Source organism: Pseudophryne corroboree, chromosome 2 (assembly GCF_028390025.1).
Source record: "Pseudophryne corroboree isolate aPseCor3 chromosome 2, aPseCor3.hap2, whole genome shotgun sequence".
Classification (NCBI taxonomy): domain Eukaryota; kingdom Metazoa; phylum Chordata; class Amphibia; order Anura; family Myobatrachidae; genus Pseudophryne; species Pseudophryne corroboree.
In genome coordinates, this window is record NC_086445.1 from 624772962 (window position 1) to 624797398 (window position 24437).

The 24437-nt window shown below is 44.6% G+C and overlaps 1 protein-coding gene across 1 annotated transcript in view; it reads left to right on the top strand.

Annotated features, from left to right (window-relative positions):
* SYNRG (synergin gamma) overlaps window positions 1-24437 on the top strand; it is a 321615-nt gene that overhangs the window by 263258 nt on the left and 33920 nt on the right. Inside the window, exon 17 of the mRNA XM_063954829.1 lies at window positions 2815-2963. Within this exon, the coding sequence (XP_063810899.1) occupies window positions 2815-2963 (149 nt within the window). The remainder of the gene's footprint in view (window positions 1-2814; window positions 2964-24437) is intronic.

Here is a 24437-nt window from a genome sequence, read left to right on the forward strand (position 1 = left end):
GCTGCCAAGATTCTTCGCTGGGCGGAGAATCACGTAATAGCACTGTCAGCAGTGTTCTTCCCGGGCGTGGACAACTGGGAAGCAGACTTCCTCAGCAGACACGATATTCACCCGGGAGAGGGGGGTCTTCATCCAGAAGTCTTCCACATGCTAATAAACTGTTGGGAAAGACCAATGGTAGACATGATGGCGTCTCGCCTCAACAAGAAACTGGACAAGTATTGCGCCAGGTCAAGAGATCCACAGGCAATAGCTGTGGACGCACTGGTAACACCTTGGGTGTACAAATCAGTATATGTGTTTCCTCCTCTGCCTCTCATACCAAAGGTATTGAAGATTATACGGTGAGGAGGAGTAAGAACAATACTAGTGGCTCCGGATTGGCCAAGAAGGACTTGGTACCCGGAACTTCAAGAGTTGGTCACGGACGACCCGTGCCCTCTACTTCTGAGAAGGGACCTGCTACAACAGGGTCCCTGTCTCTTTCAAGACTTACCGCGGCTGCGTTTGACGGCATGGCGGTTGAACGCCAGATCCTAAAAGGGAAAGGCATTCCAGAAGAAGTCATTCCTACCTTGATTAAGGCAAGGAAGGAAGTCACCGCGAAACATTATCACCGCATTTGGCGAAAATATGTCGCGTGGTGCGAGGATCGGAGTGTTCCGACGGAGGAATTTCAACTGGGTCGTTTCCTACATTTCCTACAATCAGGATTGTCTATGGGTCTCAAATTGAGATCTATTAAGGTTCAAATTTCGGCCCTGTCAATATTCTTCCAAAAAGAATTGGCCTCAGTTCCTGAGGTACAGACTTTTGTTAAAGGAGTACTGCATATACAGCCTCCTGTGGTGCCTCCGGTGGCACCGTGGGATCTAAATGTAGTTTTAGATTTCCTCAAATCCCATTGGTTTGAACCATTGAAAAAGGTGGATTTTAAATATCTCACATGGAAAGTGACTATGTTACTGGCCCTGGCTTCCGCCAGGAGAGTATCTGAATTGGCGGCTTTATCTTATAAAAGCCCTTATCTAATCTTCCATTCGGATAGGGCAGAACTGAGGACTCGTCCGCATTTTCTCCCTAAGGTGGTATCAGCGTTTCACCTGAACCAACCTATTGTGGTGCCTGCGGCCACTGGCGACTTGGAGGACTCCAAGTTGTTGGACGTTGTCAGAGCCTTAAAAATATACATTTCAAGGACGGCTGAAGTCAGAAAATCTGACTCGCTGTTGATACTATATGCACCCAACAAGTTGGGTGCCCCTGCTTCTAAGCAGACGATTGCTCGTTGGATTTGTAACACAATTCAACTTGCTCATTCTGTGGCAGGCCTGCCACAGCCTAAATCTGTTAAGGCCCATTCCACAAGGAAGGTGGGCTCATCTTGGGCGGCTGCCCGAGGGGTCTCGGCATTACAATTCTGCCGAGCAGCTACGTGGTCGGGGGAAAACACGTTTGTAAAATTCTACAAATTTGATACCCTGGCAAAAGAGGACTTGGAATTCTCTCATTCGGTGCTGCAGAGTCATCCGCACTCTCCCGCCCGTTTGGGAGCTTTGGTATAATCCCCATGGTCCTTTCAGGAACCCCAGCATCCACTTAGGACGATAGAGAAAATAAGAATTTACTTACCGATAATTCTATTTCTCGGAGTCCGTAGTGGATGCTGGGCGCCCATCCCAAGTGCGGATTATCTGCAATACTGTACATAGTTATTGTTAACAAATTCGGGTTATATTGTTAAGGAGCCATCTTTAAGAGGCTCTTTCTGTTATCATACTGTTAACTGGGTTTAGATCACAAGTTGTACGGTGTGATTGGTGTGGCTGGTATGAGTCTTACCCGGGATTCAAATTGCCTCCCTTATTGTGTACGCTCGTCCGGGCACAGTACCTAACTGGAGTCTGGAGGAGGGTCATAGGGGGAGGAGCCAGTGCACACCACCTGATCTGGTAAAAGCTTTACTTTTTTGTGCCCTGTCTCCTGCGGAGCCGCTATTCCCCATGGTCCTTTCAGGAACCCCAGCATCCACTACGGACTCCGAGAAATAGAATTATCGGTAAGTAAATTCTTATTTTTACACTGCCAATTTTATCCCGAGATTTTGCACGTGAACGCGCATCATCCCGGGATTTTTGCCAGTGTGAATGGGTACAGGGACAATTTCCCGGGACGAGCATCCCGGGATTTCAACCCAGGTCCCGGGGCAGCTGTGCAGTGTGAACGGGTATACCGGGTCAAGGCGACCCGGCACCCGTTCTCTGCATAGGAGGAGGCTGTGCTTGGAGAATATCATCTCCAAGCACTGCCTCCGGTAAAGTTAGCGGTGACGTCACCGACCCGGCAATATGCCGGGTCGGGCCGCTAATGTAAAAGGGTCATTCCCGGGAAATATACCGGGACACATTCCCGGGAATGACCCGAGGGTGCGAGTGTAAAAGGGGTATAAATTGTCCCAGAAATGGTGGTACAGTAAATGAACTCCATGTCCCAGTAACATAAACATTTGAATTATATCCAGCATTTCATTATTTGGCATTGAATTCATTTTCCACCTCCACTTTCTGTTTACTCTACTTTTATAGAACACCCCTCCATGTAGTGGTGCACATAATCATATTATACAAAAGAGCTATAAACAGTTCTGCTGGGATAAAACTATGGAGACACAATGTGTAAGTTAACAGCACTACATTTTCAGAACTTAACACTAAACCTACTACTTTTATCATACATGTGTTTGGTATAATTGTGCTTATCCACTACATCAACAGGTGTACACCCTGGTTATTTCCAGTATTTTAATTTCTGCAGGTGTGATTGAGGTATACAGAGTCACCAAGCGAGTACAATTGGGTATCAAGGCCACAGCGGTATGCAGTGAGAAACTGCAAATGCTATTGAAAGAAATTGACAAGCTCTGGAACAACTTGATAGGATTCATGTCACTAGCTGCTCTAATGGTAAGTTTGTGTTTTTTTCTTTGTCAAACCTTTGTAATAATGATTAATATATTGCTAGTTCTAACATTACCTTGTGAAAAAGAAGTCTGTTCTTACAGGGTGACATAGCAGGTCTGGGATGGCCAGGATGTCAGAAATAAAACACAAATCTGTAGATTAAATATAGCACCATACCTTTCCCTATGAATATTAAAAGCCAATTAATTTACAAATAATAAAACATGCATGGAACAGCACATGTATATACACAGATCAGCCATAACATTAAAACCATCTGCCTAATATAGCGTAGGTCCTCCTCATATGGGTGGTCTTCTGTATGCCGGCGGTCGGGCTCCCGGCGCTCAGTATACCGGCGCCGGGAGCCCGACAGCCGGCATACCGACACTTATTTTCCCTCGTGGGGGTCCACAACCTCCATAGAGGGAGAATAAAATAGTGTGGCGCGCGTAGCGCGCCACCGCGCCCGTAGCGTGGCGAGCGCAGCGAGCCCGCAAGGGGCTCATTTGCGCTCGCCACGCTGTCGGTAAGCCGGCGGTCGGGCTCCCGGCGCCGGGATGCTGGTCGCCGGGAGCTCGACCGCCGGCCAGCCGTAGTGAACCCCCTCATATTGCTAAAACAGCTCTGACCTATCGAGGCATAGACTTTGAAGGTGTCTGGCACCTAGACGTTGGCAGCAAATCCTTTAAATCACATAAGTTGTGAGGTGGGGCTTCCATAGCTCAGACTTGTTTTTCCAGCACATCCCACAGATATTCAATCGGATTAAGATCTGGGAAATTTGGAGGCCAAGTCAACACCTTAAACTATTTGTCATGTTCCGTATAATTATTACTGAACCATTTCTGAAGTGTGGCAGGGCGCAATCTCCTGCAGAAAGAGGCCACAATCATCAGGGAATTCCGATGCCATGGAGGGGTTTACTTGGTCTATAAAAATGTTTAGGTAGGTGATACGTGTCAAAGTTTCATCCACATAAATGCCAGGACCCAAGTTTTCCCTGCAAAACATTGCCCAGATCATCACATTACCTCCGCGGTGTTTGACATTTCTCCATGGTTCAGTTCTGATGCTCACATGCCTGTTGTAGGGTCTTTCTGCATAGGATAGGGGTCAGCATGGGCACTCTCACTGTTCTGCTACTTCTTAGCTCTACATGCAGCAAGCTGTGATGCACTCTTTGTTCTGACACTTTTCTAGCATAGCCAGCATTATCTTTTTTAGCAGTTTGTGGAGCAGTAGGTCTTCTGTGGGATCAGACCATGCGCACTAGCTTTTACTGCCCACACGCATCAGTGAGTCTTGGGCGCCCGTGACCCTGTCGCCGGTTCACCAGCTGTACTACCTGTTGGTAGGTACTAACCACTTCATATTGGTACGACCCCACAAGACTTGGTGTTTTAGAGATGCTCTGATCTAGTCATTTAGCCCTCGAAATTTGTCCTTGTCAAGAGTCACTTAGATCATTACGCTTGTTCATTTTTCTTTCCTTTAACACAAACTTCAAGAACTGACTGTTTACATGCTGCTTAATATATCCCATCCCTTGACATGTGCCATTGTAACAATATAATCAATGTTATTCATTTCATTTTACCTGTCAGTGGTTTTAATATTATTGCTAATGGGCGCAGATATGTGGATATTTTTATGGTTCTCATATACAAATCTATCCACTCAGTTAGGATCCTGGTCTGCCCATTTTCAGACCATACATTTGATAGATTCGCATCTACCCATAATCTGTTCATTTCAAAATGCCTCAACCTCTTTGGCATTAGAGAACTCTGGCTTACTTCCTCTGACACACTTCCCTGTAGCTCTCTCTTACCAAACAAAATACAAATTTGAGCCTTAGAGAATGCATATGCAGACAAAACAAAACGTATAGAGGAATCTCTCAATTGTTTGAAAAGTCAGTTGGGTGTCTATTTTTTCCTATCTAATAGACAGAAAAAACAGACACCCAACTGACTTTTCAAACAATTGAATACCCCTTATAGTATTCAACGGCCAAACAGACCTCCCATCTGCAAGGAAATCTTGCTCCAAAGCAGACTTTCTCCTGCAGGGTCCACAGATTATCCACAGGATAACATTGGGATATGCGGAAGCGTCATTGGAATGGCACCAATCAATCAAAAGCTTTTGGCCTCCCAGAATACAATGGGCCAGTCTCCTATATCCCCGACTCCTGGCTCAGGCAATTCAGTTTTTTGTTTGGTGCGGCAGGAGCCGGACCATGCTCATGGGGCTGCTGGTTTTTTGCAGCCATAAGCTTTTTATTTTAATTTTATAGCCTTATTCTTTTTGAGCGATCTTTCTTAAAAGCGTCATATACGCACCTTAGAAAGTGTCGCTCCAACACCTCTCCGCCAGGTCGCGACAACGCTTACCCACGTGTACAGTGCTGTACAGGTCGTGATCCCTGGGGTTGATGTCGTCAGTGGGGAGTAAGAAGCTCCCCTGGTCACCCCTCCCCCTGGTTCATGACCAGTTTCCTCCAAGTTTCCCGCAATGAACTGATTTCCTGCTTCCGTCTGATATGCTAGATATCTAACTGACCCAGTCACAGCATAGGCAGCTGTGTCACTGGTGCGTCTGTGTTCACTATTTGCATCTGGATCCACTCAGCATTGGATAACTTATTTCTCGATACTGGAAGCGGGGTTAAGTCTCCCTGTATCCCGCTTTCCTGAGGCAGGTGATACAGCACTAACTAGGGTATTCAATTATCCGCAAATTCGCGGCAATTTTTCGCCCGAAAATTTTTCGCGGCAATCGGACGAAAATTGCCGCGAAAACGCACCGTTTTTCAATTTTTCGCAAATTCGCGGCAATTTTTCGTCCGAAAATTTTTCGCGGCAATCGGCCGAAAATTGCCGCGAAAACGCTCCATTTTTCGACCTATTCAATTCCGACCGGGTTTCACGTGAAAATTCTTGCAGTGAAAAGTGCAGGTGAAAATGGGGAAATCAGCCTGTACCCCAAAAAATGCTAAACTAACATAGGAAAACAGAAGAGAAGTGTGTTAGAGATCACATTAGAGAGTTTTTGGGGACTTAAATTGTGTGAAATGGCGGTTATATGCATTTTTTTTTTAAATGCAAAAAAATGATAGAAAGCAAGTTTTTTTTGAGCAAAATAAATGCTCTCACTAAATTTGGGGTACATGAAAATGGGTATAAGTATATATTTGGGTCATTTTAGGGTACTTTAAAAAAAAAGTGGAAACAGACCGATTACTCCCATCTGCAAGCCTAAAAAACACCTGTCCCACTCATAAAGCACCCCAATATACCTGTCCCATACCTTGAACCCCAATTTCCATCACTTTTTACTTTTTCACCCCAAAAATGACATGTCCTTATTGGCCAATTAAAAATAATTAAAAACTTCAACGTGCCTAATTAGTCATAAAGGGGGGTGTCCCATGAGTTCTGTACCATATCCAAACATTTTTACCTTAAAATAGTGACTTTTCCCAACTTTTCACCTGCTTCAGAGAAGGTGAAGTGAAATTAGTGAAAACATGATCACCGATAAATTTTCCAGGATAATTGAATAGGCTGTAATTGCATTTCACGTGAAAAGTCCGGTTTTTCACCCGAAAACCGGACTTTTCACGTGAAAAGTCCGTTATCACTGCTAATTGAATATGGCCCTGAGTCTCTACCTACCATTGAGGTACGAGTAGCTGGATAAGTGCCTGATGCATATGAGTCTGATAAACTGTTACTGCTGTTTCTTTTGCTGTGCGACTGAATATGTTAAAAGTCCTATATAAGGTAATGCAGTAATTTGTTTTTCCTACATACCTGAAATGTATCTGTAGTTGAATATATGCTCATATTGCTTATTATTCTAATTGCTAGTGCGGCTGCTGACTTTTTCTATACTATACCATATTTCCATCAGTTCTACTGTCTTTGTATATCCGATCCTCAGTGCTGGTGCAAGGCAGGGAGTGATCGGATTGTATGTCACTTTAGCAAGCTTAAAGTGAATACGGTCTCAAATTCTGTAGTTAACACCATACAGGTGTGTGATTTGTTTACCACATCTAAGAGAGGCAAGGGTGAGGAGGATACACTCTCCACAGCTGCACCAACATTGATATCATGTGTGTCAGCAATGCAGGGTTAACCTCTCAAGGTCTGGTACAAAATGGATTATGTGCAAACTGTTATAGCTTTCATCAAAGCCTCCTTAATAATCCAAGGCAGGCACAGGTTCAGTCAGAACCCCCATGGGCTTTATTTGCACAAATATTATCCAGTATCGCTGAGCGGATAATGCCAGCTCCTGTACCAGGAATAGGTTACCCAGTTAACCCTTACATGCAACATTCCCCCTGGGTCTTATCACATCCAGTCCAGGAATCTGCAGCCTTTCAACAAAAACAGGCTGAAAGACCTGTGGAAAGTAAATCACAGAGTTGAAACAACATCTTCATAGTCTACACGTGTCAGAAGGGGACACTTCAGTGGATGACACGGTTCCTCGCATTCTGAGTCTGCATACAGAGATAAGGATGAAGGTCCCAGCTCAGTAGATGTATCTGAGCTAATTAATGCTATGAAAGCCATTCTGTCCTTAGAGGAGGCAGCAGAGCCTGTGTTAAAATCCAAGGCACCTGTGTTTAAACGTCCCAAAACAGTCAGAGCTGAATTTTCAGAGTCAGAACAGCTGACAGAAATCATGCAAGAGGCTTAGGTTACACCCAGTAAAAAGTTCAGAATTCTTAAAAAATGGATTTCTCATTATCCTCTTCTGGCTGGGGATTGTTTGACAAGGGAGGTTGCTTCCAAAGTAGATACGCATGTCATTCAATTGGTGTGTAAATCTACATTACCTCTGCCTTCAACATCATTAAATTATGTAACGGTTAGAAAGATAGATGGTTTTCTATAAAATGTTTTTTCCTTATCAAGAGCAGTTGTTAGGCCGGCAATGGCTTCAGCTTGGATGGCAAAAGCAGTGGCGGCCTGGGCTGATGCATTGGAAGACGACCTTTCATTGGCGTCTAGAGAACAAAAGTCCCATATTGCACATATTAAACAAGAAGCTGTCTTTATGGAAGAAGCAGCCTTGGATATGGGTATAGTAGCTTCTCAGGCATCAGCCTCAGCAGTAGCAGCACTCAGAGCTGTCTGGCTACGTACATGGAAGGCTGACTCCGAGTCTGAAAAGGTACTAGAGTCTTTGCCTTTTGCTGGAGAGATTCTTTTTGGTAAAGAGATGAACAATATTCTGGAGTCAGAAGCAGACTCTTAAAAAGTGAAGTTTCCTTCTACTTACAAGTCTAAACCTAATTTTCCAGCTTTTCGGTCCTTTCGGACCCAAGGAAAAGCTAAAGGAAAGGGTTACATCAAACAGTCCCAATCAGATAAGTCTGGAAGGATTAAAAAGCATTGGGCTACCAGAACGCCTGCTTCCAAACCAGAAGATAAGCTATCATCCTGATGGCTCGGGCCTCCACCTGGGGGATCTCAGGGTGGGAGGCCGACTTCTTCTATTTGCACAGATCTGGCAGCAGTCCACCACAGATGCCTGCGTGCAAGAAGCGGTATCTCACGTTATGCGTTTGCCTTCCAGAAACACCCTCTGCAAAGATTTTTTGTACCAGCCCGTCTTCTGTGGAAATTAAGGCCAGGGCTTTACAGGAGGCAGTTCAGAAGTTGCTACAATCAGGGGTGATAGTACCGGTCCTCCTCCTGTTTCTATTCTAACCTGTTTCTAGTACATAAACCGAATGGGTCATACCGGCCCATTCTCGGTCTCAAAGCTCTGAACAAATTCATTTGGGTGCCTCGCTTTCATATGGAAACCTTTTGTTCCGTTATCTTGGCCATGGAGCCGGGGGATTTTATGGTATCCCTAGATATCCAGGATGCTTAACTGCATGCTCAACGTCCCATCAGTGCTATCTCAGGTTTGCTATCCTCTGGCAACATTTTCAGTTTCAGGCCCTACCATTTGGACTGCCTACAGCTCCAACTGTATTTACCAAAATTATGGTGGTCATGGCAGCTTATCTCCGTCGTCAGGGGGTAAGAATTTTCCTATACCTGGACGACCTGCTTATTCTGGCTCAATCCCAGGAAGTTCTCCAGAGCCATCTTCAATGGACAATAGCCTGTTTACAAAGCCACAGCTGGCTCATAAATTGGGCGAAGTCATCCTTGGTTCCGTCACAACGCATGACGCACCTGGGGGCTTTATTGGATTCCAGGCTTTAGATAGTTTTTCTACCTCTGAACAAAATATCCACAATACAGACAAGGATTCAGGAGCTACTACACAGTCGAAGAGTATCCATTCATTCAGCAATGCAAGTGATGGGCTCTATGGTGTTACCATTCTACATGGTGGAATATGCTCAATTCCACTCGAGGCCCCTTCAACATCTGATTCTTTCCAGATGGAATGGACTAAATCAGATAATTAAAAACTCAGACTATGGTCCTTCCTCAGGAAGTACGGAGGCCGCTAGCCTGGTGGCTACAGTCATCCTATTTGGACAAAGGGCGACCCTTTTGGATATCAGAGTGTGAGATTCTGACAACGGACGCCAGTCTTCAGGGCTGGAGAGCAGTGTCAGAAAAGTGTTGCTTCCAGGGGCAGTGGACCAAGGAAGAAAGTTGCCTGCTGATACATATATTGGAACTTCAGGCCATATATATTGCACTCACTCAGGACATACTTCAAGGAAAACCGGTTCAGATTCACTCGGACAATGCAACGGCAGTAGCGTACTTTAATCATCAGGAAGGAACTTGCAACCAAAAGGCACTGAAGGAGATAAGCCGCACGTTAAGGTGGGCAGAACTTCATCATCTGGCCTTGTCCGCAGTGTTCATTCCGGGAGTCCTAAACTGGGAAGCAGATTTTCTCAGTCGACACATCATTCATGCAAACGAATGGGCTTTACACCCAGAGGTCTTCCAGATTCTGGTAAACAAGTCAGGGCTGCCAGAGATAGATCTCATGGCTTCTCGTCAGAACAACAAAGTCCGGGTCAAGGACAAAGGATCCCAAAGCGACCTTCGTGGATGCTCTATCAGTGAGATGGGACTTTTATCTGGCCTATGTGTTTCCACCAATCGCCCTGATTCCCAGGGTGATTCAGAAAGTCAAACAAGGAAAGTGCGCCGTGATAGTATTAGCTCCGGCATTGCCCAGAAGATATTGGTACACAGATCTGCAGAGGCTGTCTGTGGAGACTCCGTTTCTACTGCCTGAATGTCCAGATCTACTATCTCAGGGTCCTTGTTATTACAAGCACCTGGATCGGCTGTCTTTGACACATCTGTCCTGAAACATCCGTCCTGAAAGCAAAAGGATTTTCACAACAGGTAATTCAAACAATGCTAAGAGCAAGGAAACCATCCTCTGCTCGCATTTATTACCGAATATGGCATGCTTATATTCAATGGCTCAGTGCCAGGAAGCTTGACCCTAGGTCTTTCAGAGTTTCCAGAGTCCTAGCATTCCTTCAGAAAGGAATGGACAAAGGTCTACAGGTGGCTTCCTTGAGAGTTCAGGTGTCAGCATTGACTGTATGGTTTCAAAAGAAAATTGCTAACCTACAGGATGTTCACACTTTTTTTTCCAAGGAATGCTTCACATCCAACCTCCTTTTGTTCCTCCTACAGCTCCTTGGGATCTAAGTTTAGTCCTTTGCTTCAAGTTGCCCCATTTGAACCACTGAAGCAAGTGGATCTTAAATGGTTGACGGCTAAGGTTCTCTTTCTACTGCCTATTGCTTTCATCTAGTAGAGTTCAGTTTTAGGGGCATTGTTATGTTGCCCTCCTTTTCTCATTTTTCATTCAGATAGAGCAGTTCTTAGAACCAAATCTGGATATCTTCCAAAGGTGGTCTCCAAGTTCCACCTTAACAAAGAAATTGATGCATCAATGGACGTAGTCCGTGCTTTAAGGATCTACGTGGATCATACCAGTGTCATCAGAAAGACAGACACTCTTTGTTCTCTATGGATTTCACAAGAGAGGGTGGCCTGCTGACAATCGGACACTGGCGAGGTGGCTTTGGATGACTATTTCAGAAGCATATTCTCAAGCTGATCTCCCTGTTACAGCTAATGTCTCTGCTCACTCTACTCGTAAGGTAGGTCCTTCATGGGCAGCACAACGTGGTGCTTCAGCTGAACAGATATGTAAGGCAGGCACGTGGTCTTCCATTAACACATTAATTAGACATTATGCCTTTGATACCTTTGCCTCTCAGGACACTGCATTCATGCGAAGGATTCTCCTGTCCAATCAGGAGGGTCCCATCCACTAAATTTGCTTTGGGACATCCCAATGTCATCCTGTGGATAATCTATGGACCCTGCAGGAGAAATAAGTAGTTATGGTAGACTTACCGTCGATCACTCTTTTTCTCCAAAGTCGACAGTGTCCACAGGTATACCACCCTGACGCACCTGATTTGAGGATCCTTACACTTGCTAACCTCTTCCCTCTTGTGTGGAAGTGTGTGTATGTGTTCTTCTCGCCTGATTAGGGCTCTCTATGATGCTCCTGCCTTGATCTATATATAGGAGATTGGCCCATTGCATTCTGGGAGGCCGAAGGCTTTTGATTGATTAGTTCCATTCCGCTGACGCTATCCCAGTGTTATTCTGTGGATACTGTGGACTTAGGCGAAAAATAATTATCGACGGTAAGTCTACCATAACTACTTATTTCTCCACTATAAGGTCACCTACAGATGTGTCCACATACATATAGCCTCCTGGCACTTAAAACAGCCCTTCTAGTCAGGCCATACTGTGTCGTGACTCTGTAGTGCTGACTGTCTTTTCATGAGCCTTTTTCCATTAAAATGAGTGTTACTCACACAAAAATGTGAATAGGACACACAAACAGCTTATGCTGATTAAAAATGATATGCGGCATGCCTATATTCTGTGTGCGACTATGGCTGTAACTGCATATGAATGCTACACTACAGTGTTTTCCTAGAAAACACTAACATACCATTTCTGTATGCAGATACAGCCTCAGTTGCACATAGATTATAGGCATGCCGCATATCCTTTTAATCAGCAGAGTTTGCTTTTTCGGCAAAAAAGTCACCCGACCAGTGCTTGAGGTAGACAGGTATAAATGGTCGACGCAAGTTTTTTGGGGATTTTATTAAAAGCTTTTTCATCATTTACCATCCATGTGGACTACGATTGGAAATAGCAACCTGTGCAAAGTGCAACAGGAACAGAGCAATGCACCTTGCCCAAAGCATGGCAAGGGAAGCAGTACACTAATTCACATGTGGCTTAATTTAGAAAATAACACCCCCAAAAAAAAACCTTGTGCCACCATTTCCATGTTGGCTTTTCTTATACTTATTGATCTTTTCTATTGTCTAGTTTTTACATGTCTACCTATTGCATGTTGACTATATGGGGTCGACCTATTAACTGACTACCTGACCCAATGATCCACACCCTCAAGTTACAGTTCAGCCATTTCACTTGCCAAGCAAGCATACAGTACTTTACTTCTGTAATATCCACTCAGTCATCTGTCATTGCCTCTTTACCAACATCAACTCGCTTCTGTGCCCATTGTACTGCTTTCCCCTTCCTCCCTCATAGCCAAGGGTGCTACAACCTTTATGGTTGGGTGGGGGCAAGATATAATTGCATTTTGGCACCCCTAAATTGCATATCGCCCCTTCCAGGGCAGCTGGACTTACCCAACTTGCCACATATTTGGTGACAGAGATAGTTGTCTATCTATCTATATCTATCTATCTATCTATAGATCTCTCTATCTATCTATAGATCTCTCTGTCTATCTGTATTTACCTATGTACACACATATTTATGTAGAAAAAACAGCAAAGAGGACACTATAGGGAATGCAGGTAATAGTGTATTTGAAGAAAACTACAACATTAAGGGACCTATTTATTGTTTATTGTGGTTTAAATTCTGTAAATAGAATTTCTTATTGCCACTATTCAGGCAATAAGAATTACATTTCTGCCAGATGTATTAAATATTACTTCCAGGATGTCACAACTGAGGGCCTGAGCTGACGGGAGGCAGCCTCAGTTGTAGGGGCTGAGGTGTAATGGAACCTGGCAGGTTGTATCAGACCCCTAGACATGTAGAAGAATTGCCCGAAGGCGTGACCACGACAACCAGGAATAAAAGTCAATGATGTTTATTTATGACAACTCCGCAACACAGCAGCAGTAAAAGAAAACGTAAAAAGTCAGCAAAGAATAAATACAGTTCCTGGGTACTACAGAATGGCAGGAGCCACAGGGCACTGGTAGTGTGAGATAGTTCTTATGATCTTCTAGATGGAAAGTCCTTACCAGGCCCGACTGTAGCAATGGAGATAACCCAGGATTGTGCCAGCTGGTGTTCCAGGAAAAGCTGGGTTGCTGGAGATAAAACAGCTGCTGTGGATACTGGCTGGAACCAGACTGTTGTTAGCACGGAGTGGATACTGGCTGGAACCAGTTAAATAATAAATGAACTTGGGAGCGATGAAATATGAACTGAAATGTAGAACTTGAGAGCGGAGAAATAATAATACCGGTGGAGAGTGGTAAAGTGTAGAAAGGACACCGGCCCTTTAAGGGAAGCTGTACTCTGCTGGAAGCTGAGCTGGAAGCAGGTAATGTTGTAGCTGGAAACAGATGAATCCACAATGGATTGGAGAGTCCGGCTACACCGCAGGTGGAATGCTGGTGCGGGTCTCTATGGTGGAAGTCTTGAGACAGGAGCTGGAACCTGGAAGACAATCACAGGAGAGAGACAAACAGGAACTAGGTTTGACAACCAAAGCACTGACGCCTTCCTTGCTCAGGCACAGTGTATTTATACCTGCAGCAAGGAAGGGATTGGCTAGGCAATTATGCAGATTAACAATACTGACAACAGATTGGAGGAAATGATCAGCTGACAGAATCCAAGATGGCTGCGCCCATGCAGACACTTGGAGGGAAGTTTGGTTTGTAATCCATGTGGTAATGAAAACAGTAATGGCGGCGCCGGCCACTGGAGACAGGAGACGCCAGGCTGACAAGTGCACATCCAACCACGCGGACACAGCGGAGGCCGCGGCTGACGTAATCGCCACTCTGACACTCTGCATGCAGAAGCTCAGGGACGGCGGCGGAGGCCGCGGGAGACGCCATGCCAGATGTAATAAGGCGTTACTGTGACAGCGTCTCAGAGAGACAGGAGAGGATGCAGGAATGTGAACATTAGGATAACAGATGGGATCCGGTCCTGGAGCGCTGAGCCAGCCTTAGGAGGCATCTGATGGGTAAGAAATGGCGTCCAGATACCCGGATCGTGACACAGGACAAGTGCTGGATGTGTTTGGTAAAGTGATCGCATCAGGCATCACTTTACTTTTTGCTGCGAACCTACTGCGCATGGGCCATCATTAAACAGCGCATGTACCAGTGGCTGTTACCGATAAGGTATCCGGCCAAGCACTCTCCCGGTAAATACTTTTAAGTAGAGATGAGCGGATTCGGTTTTACTCGGATTTACTCGGTTCTCAAAACGGCATCAGATTGGCTATCCAAAACACGTGACATCCGTGAGCCAATAAGATGCCATTTTGAGAACCGAGTAAAACCGAACCCGCTCATCTCTACTTTTAAGGGTATCCCAATTTTTTTGGGTGTTTTCCCACAAAATGTGTGTAATAAATATGCCCTAAAAACATAACTGAAGCATGTGAGTGACTTTATGTGCATTAGAAGACATAGGGGGTAATTCAGATCTGATCGCAGCAGCAAATTTGTTAGTTAATGGGCAAAACCATGTACACCGCGGGGGGGGGGGGGTGGCAGACATAACATGCAGAGAGAGTAAGATTGGGGTGGGGTGTGTTCATACTGAAATCTAGATTGCAGTGTAAAAATGAAGCAGCCAGTATTTACCTTGCACAGGAACAATATAACCCACCAAAATCTAACTCTCTCTGCACATTGTGACAAGAACACTGGGATAGTGTTTGAGGGCAGGTATGTTTGTCCCGGGTTCTTGTCTTACATGTATTAGAAAAAATGAAAACTTCTGGGAATATGTTTTGTTTTGTTTTGTTTGAACCTTTTTGAGTTTGTTGGAAAAGCTGGGTAAGGACCCTGAAAGAGAGATGGGACAAGTTCCAGACATTGGGCCCAGTTCGGGTCTTTGGCCTCACAGAAGGCTAATCAGGCTTTCAGCTGTGTAAGAGTGTTATAGAGCTGCTGGCCTGATTAGGGTGTGCAGACTGCCTGGGAAAACTGCAGGATCTCTGTGTGAGAGACACGCTTCCTGATACAAGTGAGCTATACAGGGTACTGGAGAACTCTGTGTTTTTTTGTTTAGTGATGGTTAGGAACATCTTGTGTTTAGTTAGTGCCGGACAGGCAAGGTATTTTCTTTTGCTGTTTGTTTTATTTTCTGTCTAATAAACAACTGGCTGGGGCCAGTTGTACCGGAAACTGGACTTGTGTGGTTCCTCAGCTGCTGCAGGCTGCCATTTGTCCCAGGAAACGGCACCTTGTACCCTTACAGCGTTACAACTTGGTGGAGAATGCGAGCATGCCGCTCTGCACATAAGTGAAAGCAGCAGCTGGTTTATGCAGATACAGCACAGTGTGAAATTGCTGAGACTCACCCCGAGGGTTTGATATATGTCCTGGGTGAAAGCAGCTACAAAGCCGCCTGAAAAATCTGTCGACGTGGAGGAACTGCTTAAAGCCTTGCTGCAAGCTACAGTGGCTCAGCAGGAGGCCAACAGGCAGCAGCAGGTGGCAATGGAGGAAAATAGGAGACAACAGCAGGCAGCTGTTGACGAACTTTACAGGCAACAGCGTCAGGATAGAGAGGCCTTAGCAGAAGTGGTGCAGAGACTTGCAGCTCGGGTTGGAGATGTGGCCGTCAGTGCTCCGACCAGCTCTAGTTCTATACGGGCCAGTCACTTCCTGCAGAAAATGACAGAGGCTGATGATGTGGAGGCCTATCTGACCACGTTTGAAAGGACTGCCGAGTGTGAGAACTGGCCGAAAGCACAGTGGGCCAGTCTGCTGGCACCTTTCCTGTCAGGTGAGCCCCAAAAAGCTTACTTTGATTTAAGCCCTGCTGAGGATCGGGACTATGATAAACTAAAGACTGAGATCCTGGCCCGCCTGGGAGTCACGCTGTCAGTACGAGCACAACGGGTGCACCGTTGGGTGTACGTCATGGAGAAGCCTCCGCGCTCCCAGATGCACGACCTTATTCAGCTAACAAAAAAATGGCTACAGCCAGAGACATTAACTGGTCCCCAGATGGTTGAAAGAGTCGTCATGGACCACTACTTGAGATCTTTGCCCATGGTCCTGCGCAAGTGGGTGAGCCATGGAAACCCGGGTACTGCTGACCAATTAGTGGACATGGTAGAGAGGTATTTGGCAGCAGAGGAACTACTGATGACCACCCAGCAACCCATAGATCCTCGACAGCGCCCTTCAGTAAAGACTGGTAAGACTGTTCCGTGGGAAAACGTTGCTGGGCGGTTAAGAGAACGCAAGGCTGGAGAGACTGTAAACACTGGCCCTGGAGACAGGCCAATGGGGCTAGAACGGTCTATGCTGCCCAAACGGGTTGATAATCGTGTGGTTAAATGTTTTAGGTGTGGTATGCCAGGTCATGTTATAGCCAATTGCCCAGTCACGCAAGAACCCATGCAATGTTATGCTGCCTTTGAATGTCGCAGAATGTCTTTCTTTGCTAGGTTAGCCTGTACTGTGGTACCTTCACCTGAGCTGGAAAAACAAATGTGTGATGTGTTTTTAGAGGGTAACCGGGTAGAGGCCTTGCTAGATTCAGGAAGTTTAGTTACCCTCGTGAAAGCTGGGTTAGTGAACCCCTTAAAGGTCCAGCAAATACCTATTGGGGTAACTTGCATACATGGGGATACCCAACATTATGTCACTGCTGAAGTGAATATAGAAACTTGTTGTGGGTCAGCAATGGTTAAAGTGGGACTGGTCCCCACCTTGGTGCATGAGGCCATAATAGGGAGGGATTTTCCTCATTTTTGGAAACTGTGGGAAGCACGGTTATCAACAGATGTGAGAAGTAAAGAGCCAGTTGATAATACCGGTGATTGTAGGGATGTACGTGTGTCTTCGGAACTTTCTGACCCTTTGCCTTTTGCTAGTTTGGCTGGGGAAGTGACAGATGGGGAGTCCAGTGAGGACCCTCTTGCTGGGAACAGAGACATAGTAGTTAGAACTGAAAGCGTGCCTGACCTGGAGGTAAAGAAGGATCTGTTTGCGTCTGAACAGTTAAAGGATCCTACCTTAATAAAGGCTAGAGAGAATGTTAAGATTGTTAATGGGGAACCTGTGGTACCAGGTGACAGGGTTACATATCCCCACATGGCCATCTGTAATGAGCTCTTGTACCACATTGTCAAAAAGGGTGAGGATGTGGTGGAACAGCTGGTAGTTCCCCAGCCTTATCGGAGAACGGTACTAGATTTAGCTCATAGTCACGTTACCGCAGGACATTTAGGGGCAGAAAAAACCACTGAAAGAGTTTTACAAAGGTTCTTTTGGCCAGGGGTTTATAAAGAAGTGTCTGAATATTGTTCTTCCTGTCCTGAATGCCAGTATCATGCCCCTAGACCCCATTTTAGGAGCCCACTAGTTCCCATGCCTATTATAGAGGTCCCGTTTGACAGAATAGCCATGGATCTCGTGGGGCCCTTGTTAAAGTCTGCTCGGGGCCATCAGTATATCCTGGTAATTGTGGACTATGTCACTCGATATCCTGAGGCTGTCCCTTTACGCACTATCACAACCAAGGCGATAGCTAGGGAGCTGGTGCAGGTATTTAGTAGAGTGGGAATACCAAAAGAAATTTTGACTGACCAAGGTACTCCATTTATGTCAAGGATCATGAAAGAATTGTGCAAATTATTTAAGGTCACTCACCTCAGGACGTCCATCTACCATCCCCAAACTGACGGGTTGGTGGAAAGGTTTAATAAAACATTAAAAAGTATGTTAAAAAAGGTTGTTGAGAGAGATGGGAAAAACTGGGATTGTTTGTTGCCCTACTTGTTAATGGCCATCAGAGAAGTTCCTCAGTCCTCTACGGGGTTTTCTCCATTTGATTTGTTGTATGGTAGACACCCCAGAGGGCTGTTGGACATTGCCAAAGAGACGTGGGAAGGACAGCCCACTCCTTATAGGAGCGTTATTGAACATGTAACACAAATGCAGGATAGGATTGCAGCCGTGGTACCTGTTGTCAGAGAGCACATGGAACAGGCCCAAAGTGCTCAACAGAGGGTCTATAACCGGAGTGCCAAGATACGGGAATTTGCTCCTGGAGATAGAGTTCTTGTTTTGGTACCCACTGTGGAAAGCAAATTCCTAGCTAAATGGCAGGGTCCATTTGAGATTAGGGAAAAAGTGAATGAGGTTAATTACAAAGTATACCAGCCGGGAAAGAGAAAACCCGAACAGATTTACCATGTTAACTTAATCAAACCCTGGAAAGATAGGTTGTCTCTGTCAGCGGAGCCTTGCCCTTCGGTGTCTTCACCCCGGTTGCTTCCCGCAGTGAAGGTGTCAGAGACATTATCAGCTGATCAGAACAATCAGGTTAAAGAATTTCTCATCCAAAATAGGGAGATATTTTCAGAGCTGCCTGGCCGAACGACCATAATAAAACATGACATTGTCACAGAACCAGGGGTCAGGGTTCATTTAAAGCCATATAGGATTCCTGAAGCTCAGCGAGAAGCTATTTCTAAAGAAGTTAAAACCATGTTAGAACTTGGAGTCATAGAGGAGTCTAACAGTGAGTGGTCCAGTCCCATAGTGCTCATCCCGAAGTCCGACGGTAGCATACGCTTCTGTAATGACTTTCGTAAGTTAAATGAGGTGTCCAAGTTTGACGCATACCCCATGCCCCGTGTGGATGAGCTTGTAGAAAGGCTGGGAACAGCCAGGTTTCTCACCACGTTGGACCTGACCAAAGGTTACTGGCAAATACCTTTATCTGATAGCGCCAAAGAAAAAACAGCCTTTTCGGTTCCGGAGGGGCTGTACCAGTATAAGATGTTACCCTTTGGGTTGCATGGGGCTCCAGCAACCTTTCAACGGGCGATGGATAAAATTTTGAGGCCCCATAGAAAATATGCAGCTGCCTATTTGGATGATGTGGTAATTCACAGTACAGACTGGGGGTCCCATTTGGTTAAAGTACAAGCAGTACTGGACTCAATCAGGGAGGCAGGGTTAACTGCTAACCCAAAGAAGTGCTGCCTCGCAATGGAGGAGGTCAAATACTTGGGCTTCACCATAGGCAGCGGTCTGATTAGGCCCCAATTGAATAAAATTGATGCTATTCAAAACTGGCCTCGTCCAGTGAATAAAAAACAGGTAAGGGCTTTTTTGGGAATTACTGGGTACTATAGATGGTTTATTCCCAATTTTGCGACCACAGCGGTGCCGTTGTCAGACCTTACAAAAGGGAAGCAGTCAAATATGGTGAAATGGAACCCTGATGCAGAAAAAGCGTTCCAAGCGTTAAAAGTGGCTTTGTGTTCACAACCGGTGTTGATAACACCAGATTTTTCAAAAGAATTTGTGGTACAGACAGATGCCTCAGAGGTAGGGATAGGTGCTGTGCTGTCCCAAACCAGAGATGGGACGAACACCCTATCATTTATTTGAGTAGGAAACTCAATGAGCATGAAAAAAGGTATGCCATTGTGGAAAAGGAGGCTTTGGCCATTAAGTGGGCACTAGATACCTTGAGATATTACCTCTTGGGTAGACAATTCAGACTAGTGACGGATCATGCCCCTTTAAAATGGATGTATGTAAATAGAGGCAAGAATGCTCGGGTAACTAGATGGTTTCTAGCGTTGCAGGATTTTAAGTTTACCGTCTAACATAGACCGGGTACACAATTGGCCAACGCAGATGCATTGTCCCGCATCTTCTGTCTGGGGGCTACAAGTGTTCCGGCCCCTAGGTCGAAACAGGGGAGGGGGATATGTGACAAGAACACTGGAATAGTGTTTGAGGGCAGGTATGTTTGTCCCAGGTTCTTGTCTTACATGTATTAGAAAAAATGAAAACTTCTGGGAATATGTTTTGTTTTGTTTTGTTTGAACCTTTTCAGTTTGTTGGAAAAGCTGGGTAAGGACCCTGAAAGAGAGATGGGACAAGTTCCAGACATTTCGCCCAGTTCGGGTCTTTGGCCTCACAGAAGGCTAATCAGGCTTTCAGCTGTGTAAGAGTGTTATAGAGCTGCTGGCCTGATTAGGGTGTGCAGACTGCCTGGGAAGACTGCAGGATCTCTGTGTGAGAGACACGCTTCCTGATACAAGTGAGCTATACAGGGTACTGGAGAACTCTGTGTTTTTTTGTTTAGTGATAGTTAGGAACATCTTGTGTTTAGTTAGTGCCGGACAGGCAAGGTATTTTCTTTTGCTGTTTGTTTTATTTTCTGTCTAATAAACAACTGGCTGGGGCCAGTTGTACCGGAAACTGGACTCTGTGTGGTTCCTCAGCTGCTGCAGGCTGCCATTTGTCCCAGGAAACGGCACCTTGTACCCTTACAGCGTTACAACATGTTATATCTGCCCCACCTGCAGTGCACATGGTTTTGCCCACTAGCTAACAAATTTGCTGCTACGATCAGATCTGAATTAGGCCCTTAGAGAACAGACCCACTCATTGGTCACACCCTGGCTAAGACTGTGCATGGAAGGTACTGCAATGAGACTTTACAGGGGGAAAACGTACTATTTACCAGCAGACTGGATGCCGGCTGTCATGATCTTGTCCCGCCAGTATGCTGTCAGCGAGATGACCGCTAGAGAGCCCCATGCGGGCTTGCTGCGCTCGCCACACTGCGGACACAGTGGCTAGCTACGCCATAGGTTATATTCTCCCTCTATGGGTGTCGTGGACACCCACAGAGGGAGAATAGCTTGTGTCGCCAGTATTCCGATGGCAGTATTTTTGGAATATGAAAGATGTATTCTTTGGTACAAACATAAACTATTTGTTTGAACAGCTACCATTCCTCAGGTTCTCGGTTTTCTTCAGGATGGATTAAACAAGGCTCTTGCTCTTACTACATTGAAACTTCTGGTTCCTACACGTAGTGCTTTTTTAAAAACTAGATGCTGTCTGGGTAATTTATTTAGATTTTTTTTGTTGCAAGCAGTAAAAATAATTAGACCTTCTATCAAGCCTTTGTGAGACCTTATAATCTTAATCTAACACTAGATGCTCTAGCATCTGATCCCTTTGAGCCTTTGGAAGATGTTTTCCTCGAGTGGCTTACACTAAAAATGTTGTTTTTGGTAGCATTCGGCTGCTATTATTTTATATACTGCTACCAGAATTGAAAAGGATATATTAATGATGATGGAAGACTTACTACCATGGCAGCCATATATTCCCACGCACATTGTCAGTTTATGTTTTGTAGGACAACTTGGGAAGATCCTTAAAAACACTGTGAATGCCAAATTGTTTCCTTACAAATATTTAAAATGCCCACTCTAATATATACTGCAGACGCCAGGCGCATCTCATATACGATAAAAGTGCGCTGTACATCGCAAAACACTGCATCCCATAAGAGAAAACAATACACCCACACATTTATCTGAGTTTCAAAGCTCATTGATGTATATATTTTTTATTAAAAGGATATGGATTCAATATATTACAATGTACAGTATACACATAATTACATGATTACAATTTATACAATAAGCAGTTAATACATACAGTTACACGACAGCATACAATACCATTATCTTTCTCATATAAATTTGTCTCTCCATATCTCTCTCTCTCTCTCTCTCTCTCTCTCTCTCTCTCTCTCTCTCTCTGTGTGTAAAATAATGCAGGAACTGGTCTGGCAGCAACTCCATTATCCTCTGGGACAAAACAGCAATTGCCTCCTGTGTGATTAGCAATGTGTTATCTAGTTTTTGGGGGAGGGGACTTTCTCATTCATGATGAGTCACTGGTTTGTTTGTATATGCTCAACAGGTTCAGCCTTGAAGACATCCAAAGGGGCTGGCCTGAGTTTCCTGTCCGCTACCTGTTTGGAATATCTATTGTTCTAATAAAATTGATTTTACCTTTCATACATTTAATCATAACTATTTGTTGCAATGTCCTACAACTTAATAACAAGTATCAAATGAATCTACACATTAATCTGGTTGCTTAAATACCAAATATGACAGGTGTATCTGGCTTCGTTCAAATAATACACCTACATGACATTACTTCATTATATAATTTTAAATCATCATTATGTCTGGCGCTTGATGTTGTTATAATTATGTACTGCAGGAAATAAGTGTCGAATCCATCTCTTTGGCATGTCCGTGTAAATGCGTGTGTTACCATATATTGCTGTCCTCGCTGTATTTGCAAGTATAGTGACTCATAATGTGTGTAGTTTGTATGTTCTTTTTATGTAATATTTTTGACTTCGACAGTCCACCCTTTGGTAGTAAACAATAACTGCCATCAATTATTAATGTAAGAACAAAAAAATATTTCTTACAATAATCGGTGACCTAGACACAAGTATGTATTCATTTGGCAAATCAGACACTTGACTATATTTGGGGAAGACAGGGAGGAGGACGAGACATCCTCTATATGCACTCGGCGGTCACGGGACCACTAGTTGGGTGTGGTACAACATTCAACCTATAGAGTATGCTGGGACAGTGCTTTGGCCTATAATGTCTGATTTGCGACGAACATTTCACACATACATGTACCTATGTCTTTGTACACTGATGTTTGGATTCGATTGAGGTTCTGCTGGGTAGATGAAGAAGACACAAACAAATCGTGAAAGTGACATATAAAATTTTCATGATCTACATATTCCTATCATTTTCTGAACATTGTTTCCATTTCTGGAACGTATGCTAGGTCTGTTTAATAATTGAACAAGGGTTATAAGTAGTGTCCTTCCTAAATAACATAAACCTTCGGAGTTCGGGGAGAGCCACTCATAAACCTTTCTTCCACATATATTAATGAGCTCTTTATCTGCAATGTGTGAATAGCCATTGTCTGATTGTTCCTGATTACCTCTGATCTCCATAACTACTAGACCTTTGATTTTTCTCTGACTTTAACAAACTGATCGGTTAATCCTGGTATCCTATAAGAAAATCACTCCTTCCTCCAGAACCAGTTCCAGTCCCACACTCGACTCCTCATAAAAAAAACCTCGCAAAAATAGAATATCCTGAAAAAAATGTTTGTCAGCGGGAAAGAGAGAAAAGAGAAATAGAACAAAACAACTCTTGTTCATAACAAATCAATTACAATGACTGGTCTTTCTGCAATACTTTAGTACGCTCAGGTAGTGTTCAACAGTGCCGCCTCTCAGTCTTCACGGAACAGAGTCTCTGGTGATACCTTTGCGATCTCACTCCATTTACGCGTTCCTTCCGGACTACCGACTTTCCTGCAGTGGGAATCGTGGACCCAAGTCTCCCTCTCGGCTACTTTCACTGGGATAGTGCTGTCAACAAAACTTGGTGTGGTCCTTCCCACCTGTCTATTAGGCAACCTGAGCGTAAGAACAATCACACGGTCTCTTGGTTCACAATCAAGACAGTTAGTATTTGGCATACCAGCAATCAACAGTTTCAAGTTCTTTTGTCAAGTTCTCAAATGCTGGCTCATCTCAATAAGGTACTGTACTGTCACCTCATTGGTGTATTTCTGATCATTGTGCAGATCAATCATGACATGAGGTTGTCTTCCAAAAACAACCAAAAAGACACAAATACCAAAACAAAAACAAATTTCGAAGAGGGTGATTCGTTGAGTGAAGATCTGGGAGTGGTTCCGATGCTACATAATACTAGTGGCAGTATCTGTGATCACAATGGTACAATTTCAAGCTTTGCTCCTACTTCTAGGGGTACCATTATCTACACACAAATTTCTGCGCAGTTTTTCTTTGCGGTAAACAGAGCAGCATCCGTGGCGGCAGGAAATGCCTCTACCCAGTTTGAGAAAACATCAGTAAACACCAATACATAACAATAATTCCTAAAGGGTGTTAACTGTACGAAGTCGATTTGTATTTCCTGAAAAGATCCATCTGCAGGAGGGATATGGGATGGCTCTGTTGGTATTGCTTTACCAATATTCTTCCTCAAACAAGCAAGACAGGTCATTGCTCTCTTACCTGCATGAGAATAGAATCCTGGCGCACACCAGTAAACTCTCATCAGCCTGCACATACCCTCTTTGCCTAGATGAGTCAGACCGTGTGCCACCTCAGCTAGACTTGGAAGGTATGCTCTGGGGGCTACTGGCTTACCGTGTCCACCTGTCCACAGTCCTGAGGACTCCTGGCCATACCACTTTATCCTCCAGACTGCCTTTTCCTGTAGGGAACACAAATTTTTCAT